Source organism: Moschus berezovskii, chromosome 5, assembly GCF_049115385.1.
Source record: "Moschus berezovskii isolate FMDL1 chromosome 5, NW_MosBer_1.0, whole genome shotgun sequence".
Classification (NCBI taxonomy): Eukaryota; Metazoa; Chordata; class Mammalia; order Artiodactyla; family Moschidae; genus Moschus; species Moschus berezovskii.
In genome coordinates this window covers 107788209-107805112 of record NC_142464.1, presented here as the reverse complement: position 1 = coordinate 107805112, position 16904 = coordinate 107788209, and the positions used below count along the sequence as shown (strand labels likewise).

General features: G+C 41.8%; 1 protein-coding gene across 2 annotated transcripts in view; it reads right to left on the bottom strand.

Annotated features, from left to right (window-relative positions):
- Positions 1–16904, bottom strand: part of GPAT3 (glycerol-3-phosphate acyltransferase 3) — a 62001-nt gene that overhangs the window by 15985 nt on the left and 29112 nt on the right. For both annotated transcript variants that reach the window (XM_088836445.1, XM_088836446.1), the window contains exons 4-7: positions 11166–11436; positions 6369–6443; positions 5596–5685; positions 2657–2750 (exon numbers count right to left, since the gene is read on the bottom strand). In XM_088836445.1, the coding sequence (XP_088692571.1) occupies positions 2657–2750; positions 5596–5685; positions 6369–6443; positions 11166–11436 (530 nt within the window). The remainder of the gene's footprint in view (positions 1–2656; positions 2751–5595; positions 5686–6368; positions 6444–11165; positions 11437–16904) is intronic.

Below are 16904 nucleotides of genomic sequence, written 5' to 3'. Positions count from 1 at the left end.
TTCCTTAGATTGAGGAAGAGCTCCACAACTTAAGAGAAATTTATAACTTGTTAAAAGGTAGTTGTCCAAGAGTTATATATCTGAACTTATATTTCAGACAATATCTGCCAATAAGACAGTAGTTTTTACAAAGGTCTTCAAACCCCCTTCAATGAACGTATAACCCACAGGCAATCAAACTACCAGGACTCCCTGGTGGCCTACAGACACTTCAGTTGCCTTCCCAGGAAATCACACCAGACCATGACTATCAATCATAGGAGTAGGAGACTAAGGTACAAAACTACCATCCAGAAAATAAATAAGCTACAAGGACATATTGCACAACACAGGGAATATGGCCAATACTTTACAACTATAAATGGAGTATAACCTTTAAAAAACTGTGAATCACTACAGTGTATGCCTGAAACTTATATAATATTGTACATCAACTATATCTCTAAATAAATAAATAAAATAAAGGTTCTCTTCAAATGCTTTCACAGAAAAACACACCAGACCCCTCCTATCAGTTACCGGAGCTGATGAGTGAAACTAAAAAAATCCATCTGTTCTCTGTGTGAAGCCCAAATCACCAACATGAGATATGATAAGAAATTCCCCTCCTCAGGATCCCAGGCTTCCCTGGTGGCTCAGGTGGTAAAGAATCCACCTGCAATTTAGGAGACCTGGGTTCAGTCCCTGAGTTGGGAAGATCCCATGGAGGAGGGCATGGCAGCCCACTCCAGTATTCTTGCCTGGAGAATTCTGTGGACAGAGGAGCCTGGTGGGGCTCCATGAGGTAGCAGTATCGGACACAACATAGTGACCAAGCACACCTCAGGATCCCATTTCACACACCGGCTTGGGGCATATTTCCCACCATGCAGGAAAGAACACCTTTAGAGATTCTCCAAATTTAACCTGACACACACAGGAAAGAGATGAAGGAAATCGTGACAAGTTCTCCAGGGTGACAGAAAACACCCACTGACTTGAAACACCTTAGATTTGAAAAAAATGCAAGAAATGCCACAAAAAGGTCTCGAGAGGTGTTTGATTTTAGTAGGCTTTGTATTTTCTTTGGGGGCTGTCAGCAAGAACTGACAAAGGCAATGGGGTAGAAATATTAGCCTTTCTTGCTTGATCTTCACTAAAGAGCCAGGTTTTGTTTTTCTTTTTCTTTTTTAATTTCATATGACTCCCTGAAGGGAGAAAGAACTAATTGGCTGGTGAGGGATTTGTACAGCTCTAAAGAATTGATGCTTTTGAACTGTGGTGCTGGAGAAGACTCTTGAGAGTCCCTTGGACTGCAAGGAGATCCAACCAGTCCATTCTAAAGGAGATCAATCCTGGGTGTTCATTGGAAGGACTGATGCTGAAGCTGAAACTCCAATACTTTGGCCACCTCATGCAGCGAATTGACTCACTGGAAAAGACTCTGATGCTGGGAAGGATTGGGGGCAGGAGGAGACGGGGATGACAGAGAAAGAGATGGCTAGATGGCATCACTGACTCGATGGATATGAGTTTGGGTGAACTCCGGAGTTGGTGATGGACAGGGAGGCCTGGCGTGCTGTGATTCATGGGGTCGCAAAGAGTCGGACACGACTGAGTGACTGAACTGAACTGAACTGAAAGAGGATGACTTCAACATCTCAAAGTGTCATTAAACAGTGTAGGGATTCTAGAAGCAAGATGGAATCAACTTTATAAAGTCTAGTCATGTTTAAGTGTGTCTACATTTCAGTACATTAATTTCTTACTACCTTAAATATAATGACTATTTTCTTTTTCGTGCACTATATATTCCTCATGTAATTATATATTAATAATATAAATAATGTAAATATATTATTAATATATGCAAATATATTAGTAATTCATGGATTTCCCTGGTGACTCAGACGGTAAAGAATCAGCCTACAATTCAGGAGACCGGGGTTCGATCCCTAGGTTGGGAAGATCCCCTGGAAGAAGGCATGGCAACCCACTCCAGTATTCTTGCCTGAAGAATCCCCATGGACAGACAGGCCTGGCAGGCTACAGTCTATGGGGTCACAAAGAGTCTACATGACTGAAGTAACTAGGCATTAGTAATTTATGCTGCTGCTGCTGCTGCTAAGTCGCTCCAGTCGTGTCCGACTCTATGCGACCCCATAGATGGCAGCCCACCAGGTTCCGCCATCTCTGGGATTCTCCAGGCAAGAACACTGGAGTGGGTTGCCATTTCCTTCTCCAATGTGTGAAACTGAAAAGTGAAAGTGAAGTCGCTCAGTCTTGTCCGACTAGTAGCGACCCCATGGACTGTAGCCCACCAGGCTCCCCCGTCCCTGGGATTCTCCAGGCAAGAACACTGGAGTGGGTTGCCATTTCCTTCTCCAATGTGTGAAAGTGAAAAGTGAAAGTGAAGTCGCTCAGTCTTGTCCGACTAGTAGCGACCCCATGGACTGTAGCCCACCAGGCTCCTCTGTCCATGGGATTTTCTAGGCAAGAGTACTGGAGTGGCTTGCCATTGCCTTCTCCAATTAGTAATTTATAGACTTACTTATATAGTATAACCCAGTCACTTTCTAATATAAAACTAACTTTCTAATCTGTGCCAAAATAAAACAAAAGTCTGACTAATCCACAGAACATGCAAGTACTTGAAATACCAGTGAGGTGTTCTTACCATAGTATAGCACCCATCCGTTGTCAAGATCAAAACATCAATTGGTGACGTATGGTTGGCAACACAAATGCCTCCCTTCTGGGGCCTGTACTGCCTGCAATTACATACAATGGTCAACAATAAACATTGGAAAATGTCCACTATTTTGCAAAACAGCAACTTCCACGGTAGCTCAGATGATAAAGAATCCACCTGTGACGCAAGAGACGCGGGTGTGATCCCTGGGTCAGGAAGATCCCCTGGAGAAGTAAATGGGGTACCCACTCCAGTATTCTTGCCTGGAGAATTCCATGGACAGAGGAGCCTGGCGGGCTACAGTCAGTGGAGTCGCAGAGTCAGACACAACTGAGCAACTAACTCACAATACACTTGGAGAAATTCATGCTATTTTGTTTTTAAAGTACACTAAAAAAAAAATAAACTTTCAAATATATGGGCTCATCTTAAAAGGGTTGTCTCTAGGCAGTGTGATGGGAGCTGGCTAAGAGTATATGAGGAGGGGCCCACGATTTTCCCTTTACATATATTTATATCGCTTTTCTGTAATGATCATATCGTCCTTTTAGAATGAAAAAACCTTTTAAATACTAGACTGAATTATCAATACAAAGATTCCATCACTTTAATAAACTGTGATATGTAAGCTTTCCTTATTTTATCCTAAGTGTTTTTGTATTATTTCAATCTTCATAAATATCAATTTCAATTGCTTCAGAGTGATCCAGAGTAAATGTACTGTAGTTTCCTTCGCCTTATCCCCCTAAAGCAGAAGTTGGCAAACTTTTCCTATGGAAGCCCCGACAGTAAATACTCTCGGGTTTGCAAGCCAGCCAATCCCAGTCAAAACTCCTGAACTCCGCTGTTTTGGCACAATGGCAGCTACAGATAATACATAAATGAATGAGCATGGCTGTGTTCCAATAAAACTTTATTTACAAAAATCAGAGGATGGACCACATTCGGCCTACAGGCTCACAGTTTAGTTTGCCGACCTCTGTCCCAAAGTTTAAGCAGTATTTGACACTACTGAAGCAGAGTACTTTTCTTTGAGCCTAAAGAGAGAAGAAAGGGAACAAAATGCATGACAACTTCAGCATGTTTTCCTTAAAATCAGAAGCAATTCTACAGTAAGTCGTGAGCTCCTCTCTATGTAATCAAAGCGCCTTTTCTGAAGAAGGGGCTTCCCTGATGGCTCAGACAGTAAAGAATACGCCTGCAATGCAGGAGACCAAGGTTTGATTCCTGGGTCAGGAAGATCCCCTGGAGGAGGGCATGGCAACTCACTCCAGCATTCTTGCCTGGAGAATTCCATGGACAGAGGAGCCTGGTTGGCCACAGTTCACGGAAACGCAGAGTCAGACATGACTGAGTGACTAACCTTTCATTTTCATTTCATTTCTGAAGAAGGTGTCTCCTTTGATCACACTTTTATCAAAACATTTTCTTCTCATTCTCACCCCAAAACTCATAGCCCAATCACAAAAGTCATGTAATTTTAGAAATTTAAGAGGGCTTTTAAGTTGGTAACACATGGTAAAGCCAAATGATAAAATGTTTTCCTTCTATAAATTAGACAGAAAGATCCAGTCACACAGATACAGAGAACAAACCAATGGATATAAGTGTAAGGTGGGGAGGGCAATATGGGGGTGAGGGAGTGGGGGGTACAAATTCTTAGCTGTAAGATAAGCTCAAGGATTGAAAGTACAACAAGGGGAATATAGCCAACATTTTGTAATAACTGTAAGTAGAAAGTAACCTTTAAAAGATAAAATATTTTTTAATTTTAAAAAAAGATCTAGTCGGTAGAAAAGAGATGTTTGTCCTAGAATTTTTAAGCTAATGATATTAAGGATAAAAAGAACTGAATTTATAGAAAAGTAATTCAAAAACAATCAAAACAAACTTCAGGTGGTTAATGACTTCATTTACCAACTTTCTCCTCCCTGATGAAGGGGTGAGGGAAGCAAAAAGCTAGGTTCTGTTTTCAGCTCAGTGCTGGGATTTTAGAAGCTGGCCGGGCTGAGATTAGAAACCAGCCTCAGAGTTCCAAGTCTAGCCCTCTTTCCACCATTCTACAGCCCTATCACCTCCACCATTTAAAAAAATTTTAATTAACCCCATTCCAAACCTGACTCTGACATTTACTAGGTACGTGACCCTCGACAACCAATCCTGGAGCTTCCACTTCTTCACCTGTAAGATGGTATAATAGCGTCTTCTCTTAGAGATGATGTAGGAGAAAGAATCCGGAGAAGGCAATGGCAAGCCACTCCAGTACTCTTGCCTAGAAAGCAGTCCATGGGGTTGCTACTAGTTGGACACGACTGAGCGACTTCACTTGCACTTTTCACTTTCACACACTGGAGAAGGAAACGGCAACCCACTCCAGTGTTCTTGCCTGGAGAATCCCAGGGACAGCGGAGCCTGGTCGGCTGCCATCTATGGGGTCGCACGGAGTCGGACATGACTGAAGCGACTTAGCAGCAGCAGGAGAAAGAATCACAGGCCAGGCCTGCACACTGTAAATGCCCAGTTATCAGGTGTTATTACAGGTTTATTGTCATGTTCCTTCTGCAAATGGATTGCATTTTTGGAGGGAAGGGGGGGCACTGTGCTGGTCTATGTTACAGCACTTGGGCTTCTCTAGTTGTGGCATGTGGGCTTAGCTGCCCTGCAGGATGTGAGATCTTAGTTCACTAGGGACTGAAGCCACGCCCATGCATTAGCAGGTGGATTCTTAACCACTGGACCACCAGGGAAGTCCCTGGATTGCTTTTGAAAAGTGTTCAGGTACATTGTTATGTCTGCAACGCTCTACATGGTAGAGATGAACTCTCCTGAGGTACTCTTACTTCCCTTGTTTTCCCCCACCCACTCCTGTCAATCACATGCTGGACTGACCTGAGAAAGCAGGTATGAAAGTGGTACACACTCACCTGTTATGATAGTGAATGGTTCCAGAGAGGGCACGAACACAGATGCGGCAGCAAGTCAGGTGGACCAGTTCACTCAGCAGGTTTTTGAGTCTGAAAGAGACAGAAAACATTTTATTGTGCAGCTCTGGGCTCTCCTATGAAGCAACACAAAGCTCCAGGGTGTACCTTCACAGCAGCATACTACGTTCTGAAATATGGGCACAGTTCAATTCTCAAGGCAGGCATTTAAGACAAAACTCTAATGGAAAATGGTTCCCATCGTGACAAATTCTTGACCAAGATAAGCTGAGGCATCTATGGTCTTGATGATCCTACATCAAGTTTGATGATCCCACAAGATCCTACAAGAGTCTCTCATGTTCCTTGAGTCGCTCAGTCCATTTTCTCCCTCCTCCTCTTCATTTTCTCTTTTGTAAGAGCAACTTCTGTCAATTTAAATGAAAGCATGATGGAAAATCACATAGAGACTCTGAAGATGAAGTGAGCGGCATTTTAATATGTGTGCAAAGGCCATAAATTTGAGGCAGTACACAGGAATCACACAAATATTCTCTTTGTGGACACAGCTAATAAAAAGGGACAATCCAGGACTTCCCTTGTGGTCCAGTGGTTAAGACACCGTGCTTTCAAGGCAGGGGCATGGGTTCAATCCCTGGTCAGGGAACTAAGATCCCGCATGCCACGCAGCCAGAAAACTATATATTTTTTTTAATGTAAAAAAAGAAAAGGGATAATCCTATTAAATGGATGGGAGGAAAAAAAAAACATTTCACCTGTTTCTCGGCAGCTGTCCAACCAGGGTGGTTCCTATAACAAACAAACTGATCCCAATGAAAGCCAAGGTAAGCCTGAAAGAGAAAAGAAAAGGTAATGCAAAAGCTAGTGGAACAGCAGGGGGAAGAGAGAAGGAACATAAAATTCAAGAATAACAAAACCGCAAGTTGTGGAGCATCCACACCACAGAATACAATGCAGTCATTCAAAGAATCATGCAAAACTATAGATTCTGACACAGAAGAACAGTTCTTGGTACATTTTGAGAGAAAAAAAGCAACTTTCAAAATACTGTGGGGGGTTCAACACCATTTTCAGAAAAACAGCAAGCACATAACCAGCCTACAGATGTACACAGCAGACCTGGAAATGTGTTCACAAAACTACCACATTCGGTCTATGAAATTATCAAAGCGTTAATAGGGCTAGTGAAGAGAATAAAATCTTGCTCTTCTGCTTTTCCAAAGTTTTTTTTTTTAATTTAAAAAATATATTCATATTTTAATTTTAATTTTTTTATTAGAGTATAATTGTTTGACAGTGTTGTGTTAGTTTCTGCTCTATAACAAACTGAATCAGCTGTAAGGATACATGTATCCCCTTCCTCTTAAGCCTTCCTACCACACCTCCAGGTCATCACAGAGCAGTGAGCTGAGTTCCCTGTTCTTCCCACTAGTATCCAGTTTACACGGGGTGTACACATGTCACTCATATATGAGTGTATAAAGCTTCCCTGGTGGCTCAGATGGTAAAGAATCTGCCTGAAATGCAGGAGGCCCAGGTTTGATCCCTGAGTCAGGAAGATCCCCTAGAGAAGGGACTGGCAACCCACTCCAGTATTACTGTCTGGACAATCCCGGTTCATAGGATCCTTTTGGGTTACAGTTCAGGGGGGGCAAAGAGTCAGACAGGATTGAGTGACTAACACTTTCACTTTTTCCTTTCACATAACGTATAAAGGAGTCATTCTAGGTTGAAAGTAGTTATTCTGGTGTGGCCTGGTGAGGCTATAAAAGAAAATACCTTGCAAAGCTCTAAAAATAACTTGTTTTCCTGTATTTTCTAAGTTCAGCTCAGTTCAGTCGCTCAGTTGTTTCCGACTCTTTGCGACCCCATGAACTGCAGCACGCCAAGCCTCCCTGTCCATCACCAGCTCCCAGAGTTTACTCAAGTTCATGTCTATTGAGTCAGTGATGCCATCCAACCATCTCATGCTCTGTTGTCCCCTTCTCCTCCTGCCTTCAATCTTTCCCAGCATCAGGGTATTTTTTAATCATGAGGACAAAAGGGAAAAATTCAAATTTTCCTCAAAGAAATTTAAAATGTATAGCAAATGGCAAGTAAGTTTTACCTAAAGGTTCCTTCATAATAAGAACAGCACATTATATTTTTCCACGCAAATTAAACTGCTGTACCTTCGTGAGGTTCTAAATAGCTCAGAAGTTAGTAAACAAGGTGATTGACAGGACCTCTCATCTCAACAGACACTTCCTAATTTTTAAAAAGTGCTTTTAATATCTGGGCTAATCACTTCAAAAAGAAAACAGTTATTTTTAGAAATGTAAATAGAATCACTCGAAAAGGCTGAGATTTTAAATCTTTCAAGATAAATAGGGCTTCCTTATAAATTCTTTATTAAGGTTTTAAACCTTGTTAAAGTCTTGGTTTAACACCTTTTGAGACAGCAGTTTGAAGGTCTCTTTCATTTTCTTTGGACACCATATTTTCATGGCAGCCACTAATGCAATAACTAAAGGACTGCTTAATCTCATCCATCAATTATACATGTTTTAAAATACGGCCATCTTGCATAACAAATCATTTGCTCCTAACACATTAAATCAGAAGAGGTCATATATTTTAACACGCCTAACAGCTGGGTTCAAAACTACTGTACATTTTAATTTGTTAAATTAACGGAAAATTCTGTCTTCCAGTGTCAGTAAGCCAACGTGAGAGTTCTCACAGATGACACAAGTTTTCTGGCACAATCTGTTTTGCTGAAGATCTTTAGTGAGACACAATTCACGTGTCATACAATTCCCCTACTTAAAGTGGCAATTCAATGGTTTCTGGCACATTCACAGAGTTATACCACCATCAACACAATCAATTTTAGCACAATCTGTGTTTGAAATGCTTACTTGGTAGAAACTACTTTTTTTTAATTGGAGTATAATTGATTTACAATGTTGTGTTGGTTTCTGCTGTACAACAATATGAGTCAGCTGTGTGTATACATATATCCCCTCTTCAGCCTCTGTCCCAGTCCCCGACGCCCATCCCACCCCTCGAGGTCATCACAGAGCATCCAGCTGAGTGCCCTGTGCTACAGAGCAGCTTCCCACCAGCTATCTATTCTATAAACTACGTCAGCGTTGCTCCCTCAGTTTGTCCCACTTTCTCCTTCTCCACTGCGTCCACAAGTCCTTCACCCTGCTTCTTCTAAAACGTACTTACAAAGCAGTACTTTCACATGAAGAGTGTGGACTAGGAGGAGGAGCTTCAGTTCTGCCATTTTCCTCTTTTACTGGGAGCTTACATTACTGGATTATCCCAAATCTGTGGTTTATTTGCAAGAACCTTTTATGTCATGTACCTATTTTACGAGCATAAATTTAAACTAGATAACAGAACCATATCACTATTTGGTGGCACCTCCAGCAAGTGGAAGCTAACTAACACAGGAGAGCATCTCAAGCACCCTGGACTGTAAAATCCTCACTCTTTCTTCAGGTTGCTTGGATACAGTGTCTCACTAATGGACCAAGTGAAGATGTAAGAGCTCATCTATATATTATTCAACTTTACTGAAATTTCATTTCTTTATAAGAACAAAATAATATCAATGGAAGGTGCTAATTAGAAACAGACTGGAAACTTCCAATTAATAAAAGCTGAACTTTTTCTTTGGTCATGCTGGGTCTCTGATGCGCAGGTTTACTCTAGTCGTGGTGTGCAGGCTCCTCACTGCAGTAGCTTCCCTTGTTGTGGAACACGGGCTCCAGAGTGCCCACGGGCTTCAGTCGTTGGCGTATATGGGCTAAGCAGATGCAGGTCCCCAACTCTAGAGCACAGGCTCAATAGCTGTGGCTCAAGGGCTTAGTTCCTCCAAAGCATGTGGGATCCTCCTGGCTCAGGGATCGAACCTGTGTCTCCTGCACTGGCAGGTGGATTCTTCACCACTGAGCTACCAGGGAAGCTCAAAGCAGAACCATTTCCTTTTTACACACCAAAGGATAATCTTGTGTATCCCCAGAGAACATGAACCCCACTTTGGGAACACTGACTTAATGTTCAAGCAAATATGTCCGAATTTCACTCTGTTATCACAGCTGAAATGATTCCCCAAAGATACCCCCACCATCTAATTTTTCTTCTCCCCTCCCCTCCCTCCTACCCCCACCATCTAGACACTGGCAACAGGAGGAAAAGAAAAGAGAAACAGCTTGGTAGAAATGTGCCTTTGCTTACACTTAAGCAACCTCTTTCCTTGTAACAAATCTGAGTGAGGCAAGGATAAGCCAGCCTAGGGGTGGTAAAGTCATGTTAACTCACGTGCCAATTTTAGTTGGCTGGCAGCAACTGCCTGGAAAGCCCTATTGCGAGCACACCGAGACCACATCTAGGGCAGTGAAGCAGACCATCAATGACAATGTCATGCCTGGCAGCCACATTCCTACCTGCCACGATCATACTAAAGAGACCTCAACCACTTCTTCCTGCTGCCTAGCTTATCCGGCTTCATCGCTTTTTCTACTTACACTCCACACTGTGGCTCCAGTAAACTGGGCCTTGAGGCTAACTCCTCATGAGGAGGCACGCGAACTTAGAACCAAAGTCGACCCAACTGGTGAACTTTTAATACAAAAAAAGAGAGATCAAAATGGAAAGAGGTGGAACAGATCCACCCTCCCAAATCTCTCTCTCCCATGTGGTAACCACTCTCAGGAATTTTCTTCTCTCCTGTGCAGTTATGAACTGCTACAGACCAGTGAAGAGAGGCAGTCACAGTTTGGATGACACTCTGGGGGACGTGAAACTGTACATATTTTCCCTTCTTTTTTCTAACTTCCCTTTTCTATCCATCCTCTGGGCTTCCTGGGTGGCTCAGTGATAAAGAGTCCACCTGATAATGCAGGAGACATGGGTTTGATCCCTGGGTCGGGAAGATCCCCTGGAGGAGGAAATGCAACCCACTCCAATAATCTTGCCTGGGAAATCCCAGAGACAGAGGAGCCTCGCAGGCTACAGTCCATGGGGTCGCAAAGAGTCAGACACAACTTTGCGACTCAACAATAATGAAAATCCATCCTCAAATTATCTATGACTAAAAAAGCGACATGGATCCAGATGGATATATACTGGATTCTGAATATATACTTTCATCTGAGGAAGTTACGAGAGAAGAGATAATTTGTCTTTGTGGAGGTCACAGTCAATGTTTTCAGTGTTTTCTACTAATAAACGGGAAGGGGTGGGATTACTGCCATTAATACTCTCATGTGATCACTACATGCATAATTTAAAAAGAAAGCTGGGGGACTTCCCTGATGGTCCAGCAGTTAAGACTTCGCCTTCCAATGCAGGGTGTGCGGGTTCGATCCCTGGTCAGGAAACTAATATCCCACATGCCCCATGGTCAAAAAAAAAAAACCCCATAAAGTAGAAGCAATATTGTAACAAATTCCATAGAGACTTTAAAATGGTACACCTCAAAAAAATAAAAACCATCCTAAGTACATAAAGCGAAAGCTGGACGAGTTGTACCATCAGTTACTGGCGGGGAGACATACCTCAGAGGCAGCAGAACACAGTAGCGCACAATGACGCCCAGCACCCACACCATGGTGAGCCGCGGACTGATGTACTGGAAATTTACATTGGTCCTTGTGAGGAGATTCCATGACACTAGCTCCTCTGAGGAGAACCTCTGGGTCACTTCGTCTTCCACAATGGCTTCCAACCCCTTCTTGGAGAAATAAAACACATCAGACAGCTCAAAGTCCCTTCCTCGCAGACCAGACAGCCCTTTTTCCATGGGTGACTCATCTCTTTGGATAATACCTTAAAAGAAAGCATTAGGACATGAGAAAACACTATAGGACAGAAGAACAAGTGATCAAAGAGGCTACTAATTTATGCAGAAGACAAATACATCCACTGGGTAACACTAAGCAGATTTCAGAAACAAAAGACGAGCAACTGCAGTGAGAAAAGAGGTAAAATCACTCAGTCCGCATGAAATGGCTTCTGTCCGATTATTTCAGTTCATTACAGAGGAATGTCATCCTCAGTAACCCTCTTGCTTGCATTCATCCCTAGGTACCATCAGCAAAAGAACTCACAGAAACAAACTCTCTCCCAAGTATAGACCGAGATCGTGTAGAAACAAAGATGTAAAAAACCTTTGAAAAACTATAAAGCCAGAAAGTAAGCAAAATGGCAAAAGGTATTTTCCACAAATAGCAAACGGCTGATGTTTTTAATTTGTAAAAATTATTTAATAAGAAAATCACAGGCTCCTGGAAAAAAAAAAAAAAGCAAAGTTCATGAACTGAATTCACAGAAACAACATAGTTAATAAATATTCAATGCCTTTTTTAGTCACCAAGAAACGTGAGTCAGACACAGTGGTCTATTTACATGATCAAATCAGCAGCATGTTTTTTAATGATAAAATTCAAAGGCGGAAATGACACAGGTATTGTCATACTCAATTTGTATGAGTATGGAACTGCATTATTTTCAGTGAATCACGTGACGGAGGCACTGATGTCGGTTTGTCCTATGCTTGTGCCGTTTAACTCTGAACGCTTGGTTTAAGGTAGTCAGTCAAGGAGCAATCTTGTCAAAATCTGTTTGGCATAAAGAGACTAAAAGTAGTTTTGCTGATGATTATAATTCCAGTTCGAGGAAACTGTCATAAGAAAATAATCAGAAATGCAGGCAAGAGTGTTTACTGTAGCATTTTCCATTATAATTGATCCAAACAACACAATATAGTGCATCCATTAGAAAAAAAACAAACTATAATGTTTAGTAAAAAAAAGTCAGGATCTAAAACTCTGGTTTACTCAACTCTATGAAATAAAAATATAGTAAAAATGTCAAGAAGAAAGAAATTAAGAGGTTACTCTGGGCTGTTAGGTTTTCCTCTTTATACTGTTTATTGTACTTTCCACAAAGAAAATAATTCAAAGATTTTTCAAAGTAGCGTAGTTTGATAAATTGAAAAATGACTAATACCACCCAGTTCTAACCACATAATAAAAATAATAAATGAGAAGATCTTCAAAGAATAAAAAGTAGCTAGCTGCATACACAGTGACATGGCTACCCATCTGTCCCTATGGGGTGTATCAAAAATAAATTTACGTCCAACTTTAATTAGAAAAGTCAAGAATTAAGATGTTAAATTCCCTGAAAGAAGACTGCCTTTGATCTCCTCACTTTTCTATTTCCTAGGAAATCAATAAGGACAATGGAGGGAGCTATGTTATCTACCTGCAGGAGAACTTGGGTGTACATCTGAAGAAAAAGCTATAATATACCCATTTTTCTTTTTTTGAAACTGCAGTATAATGGAATACAAAATAAAGCGGATGTGAAGTCCAAAGTCAAGTTCTATTAGGACAACCACCAGGTAAGCTCTATGTCCAGGTGTAACTGATAAGTCACCTACCTTAGTGTCCTTCTTTATAAAATGGGGATGGAGAGCAGTTGGGAAAGTGTTTAGTATTCTTACAAAGACTAAAGTTTTCTGATTTTACTTTTGGGATTTGGGGTGGGTTTTCTTTCAATTTTGCCCAAAGCAAAGCTAATACCTAACCACCTCAAGAATGAGAGCAGTAAAGTAGGTTCTTGAAAGATCATTAGATTATCTTCTTCAGTTGGCAGTCCAAGTAGTTTAATCTTTCTTCATCTCTGCAAAGGGTTTAGTCACTATTAGAGAATGAACCAGCGTTCTACTGAATTACCCTCGTGTTCTGTAGGTACTGCTGTGCCACTCAGAGCAGGTAACTCTATCCAAAGTGGCCAATATTTACCAGTACTAGAGTTTCATTATTTACCAATGTACAGATTATTTTTTTAATCTAGAGGGGAGAGATGAAGTTACTTGGGAAATTGCTGAATGAAACACACTGGAGACAGGAGTGCGTATGTGCTTAGTCACCCAGTCATTTCTGACTCTTTGCGACCCCATGGACTGGAGCCCACCAGGCTCTTCTGTCCATGGGGATTCTCCAGGCAAGAATGCTGGAGCAGATGGCCTTTTCCTTCTCCGGGGGAATCTTCCAGATCCAGGGATTGAACCCAGGTCACCGCACTGCAGGCAGATTCTTTACCATCTGAGCCACCAGCCCTTCTAAAAATAAGCTTTTTCAGAGGACTTCCCAGGGAGTGCTAATGGTAAAGAATTCGCCTGCCAATGCAGGAGACACAGCTTTGATACCTGGACCAGGAAGATTTCACTGACAAGGAGCAACTAAGTCCTTGATGCACAACTATTCAGCCTGTGCTCCAGAGCCCAGGAGCCGCAACTACTGAACCCACATGCAAACTACTAAAGCCTGCATGTCCAAGAGGCTGTACTCCACAGGAGAAGCCACTGCAATGAGAAGCCCATACACTGCATCTGGAGTGTAGCCCCTGCTCCTGCAACCAGAGAAAAGACTGCACAGCAACGAACAGCCAGCCACAGCCAAAATTAAATAAGTAAATAAATAATTTTTTAATCAACTCAACATTTACAGACTTAGATAATATGCAAACATCAGAAGAAACAGATAATTCAGTATAATACGTGAAAGGTGATTAAATTTTTAGAGTTTGCTTAATGCAAAATAATGAAGAACTAAAAAGCCTCTTGATGAAAGTCAAAGAGGAGAGCGAAAAAGTTGGCTTAAAGCTCAACATTCAGAAAACGAAGATCATGGCATCTGGCCCCATCACTTCAGGGCAAACAGATGGGGAAACAGTGGAAACAGTGGCTGATTTTATTTTGGGGGGCTCCAAAATCACTGCAGATGGTGATTGCAACCATGAAATTAAAAGACACTTACTCCTTGGAAGGAAAGTTAAGACCAATCTAGACAGCATATTAAAAAGCAGAGACATTATTTTGTCAACAAAGGTCCGTCTAGTCAAAGCTATGGTTTTTCCAGTAGTCATGTATGGATGGAAGACTTGGACTATAAAGAAAGTTGAGCACAGAAGAATTCATGCTTTTGAACTGTGGTGTTGAAGAAGACTCCTGAGAGTCCCTTGGACTGCAAGGAAATCCACCCAGTCCATCCTTAAGGAAATCAGACCTGGGTGTTCATTGGAAGGACTGATGTTGAAGCTGAAACTCCAATACTTTGGCCACCTGATGCGAGAGCTGACTCATTTGAAAAGACCCTGATGTTGGGAAAGACTGAAGGCAGGAGGAGAAGGGGACGACAGAGGATGAGATGGTTAGATGGCATCACCAACTCAATGGACATGAGTTTGGGTAAACTCCGGGAGTTGGTGATGGTCAGGGAAGCCTGGCGTGCTGTGGTTCATGGGGTCGCAGAGTCAGAAACAACTGAGCGACTGAACTGAACTGACTAATGCAAAACAATAGATACTATATTATTTAATAATACATATATATGGGGGGGGGCTTCCCTGGTGGCTCAGCTGGTAAAGAATCCACCTGCAATGTGGGAGACCTGGGTTCGATCCCTGGGTTGGGAAGATCCCCTGGAGAAGGGAATGGCTACTCACTCCAGTATTCTGGCCTGGAGAATTTCTTGGGGTCACAAAGAGTCAGACACGACTGAGCAACTTTCACTTCACATGTATAGGGGAAGTATGAAAATATGCATAAAAATAATAAACATCAAATCAGAGTAGTAGTTTCACGGGTTGGCAGGGCAATATAATTATGAATCAAACTAGCACAGATGTTTCAATATTGGGTTTTTATTGCCATTAAGGAAACCTCACTATTGTCAATAAATTAATCCTGATCCTTCAGTTCAGTTCAGTTCAGTCGCTCAGTCGTGTCCGACTCTCCACGACCCCATGAATCACAGCACGCCAGGCCTCCCTGTCCATCACCAACTCTCGGAGTTCACTCAAACTCAGAGTGACCCACAATTCTTAAATTGGTAAAACCCTGATTCTAGGAGCTATTTCCTTTTGTTTCACAAGTTAACTTCAAAAAAGGAAAGCCGCAAACATTTGAACTTCGCCCTTACACCAAATGCTTCAGCCAACCCAACAAGGTTCACGCTTGGGATGAAGATAAAATTAGAACAACTATCTCCACCTAATGCAAGAGATGAATTGCACAAGCTTCCTGTGCCCCCTGCCTTGAGCAAGTCATTGGTACATAAATAATACCAGCTATGAAAGGCCTGTTAAAAAAAATGGAGGCTTAAGTTAAAACCACCTCAAATATAATTAACTCTAAATTAGCTGAGTGAGCCCTTGGAATAACTGCCCATTTAGAAGTCATGCTACTGTTTCCATCTTGCAGCTGTAAAGTATGTTTCCTGAGTCAGCGATTACTACAGAAAATCAGGGTCCACTGCACACCGGAAGTGGATATAACCGGCTTATGTACAGAAACTGATCCTTAACCTACCAATGGGCTGTATTCCAAACGTCAGAAGCTCAGAGTTTAAAACACTCTCTCAAGGAAACTTTGTGCAAATTAGTCTGTTTGAGCTGGAATCCTAGACAAGCATAAGTCTCCTTAACTCAAAATACACATGATCACAGATCACACAGTACCAGTACCATGAAATTCATACTTGGAGTACTTTGGCCTTCAATACTTTGGCCATCTGATACGAAGAACTGACTCATTGAAAAAGACTCTGATGCTGGGAAAGATTGAAGGCAGGAGGAGAAGGGGACGACAGAGGATGAGATGGTTGGATGGCATCACAGACTCAACGGACATGAGTTTGAGCAAGCTCCGGGAGTTGGTGATGGACAGGGAGGCCTTGCGTGCTGCAGTCCATGGGGTCTCAAAGAGTCGGACATGACTGAGAGACTGAACAGAACCACGAAATAGAAATTTCCTTTAGCACTATTTCCACAAGAAATTTAAAAATTAAACCTAGTTTGGAATTAACAAAAACAAAAAATTCCTCATCCTGTAGGGACTTAGAGGGGGCAAAAGGAGGGCTCTCTCGGGCACGGGTGATGTTCTATTTCTTGATCTAGATGAGAGGTTCGTGGATACATTTACTTTGGGAAATACATCAAGTTGTACAGTTATAATTTTGCACCCTTGTCTGTGTATATTATGCTTCAATTTTTAAAAAAAAATCATACTTGAGACCTGCTGCACAGTATGGCCTACGGTTAACTTTAAATTTTGTAAATAAGGTAGATCTTATGTTAAGTGTTTCCACAACTATGGGAAAAAAGGAATCGAAGGAGACAGTATCTGTTAATCCTCTATTTTCATGCTTTACCTATTACAGGATTAAGTAAATACTACTTCCCTTTAAAAGAAGTTTACTCTGTGTGTGTGTGTGTGTGTATTCAGT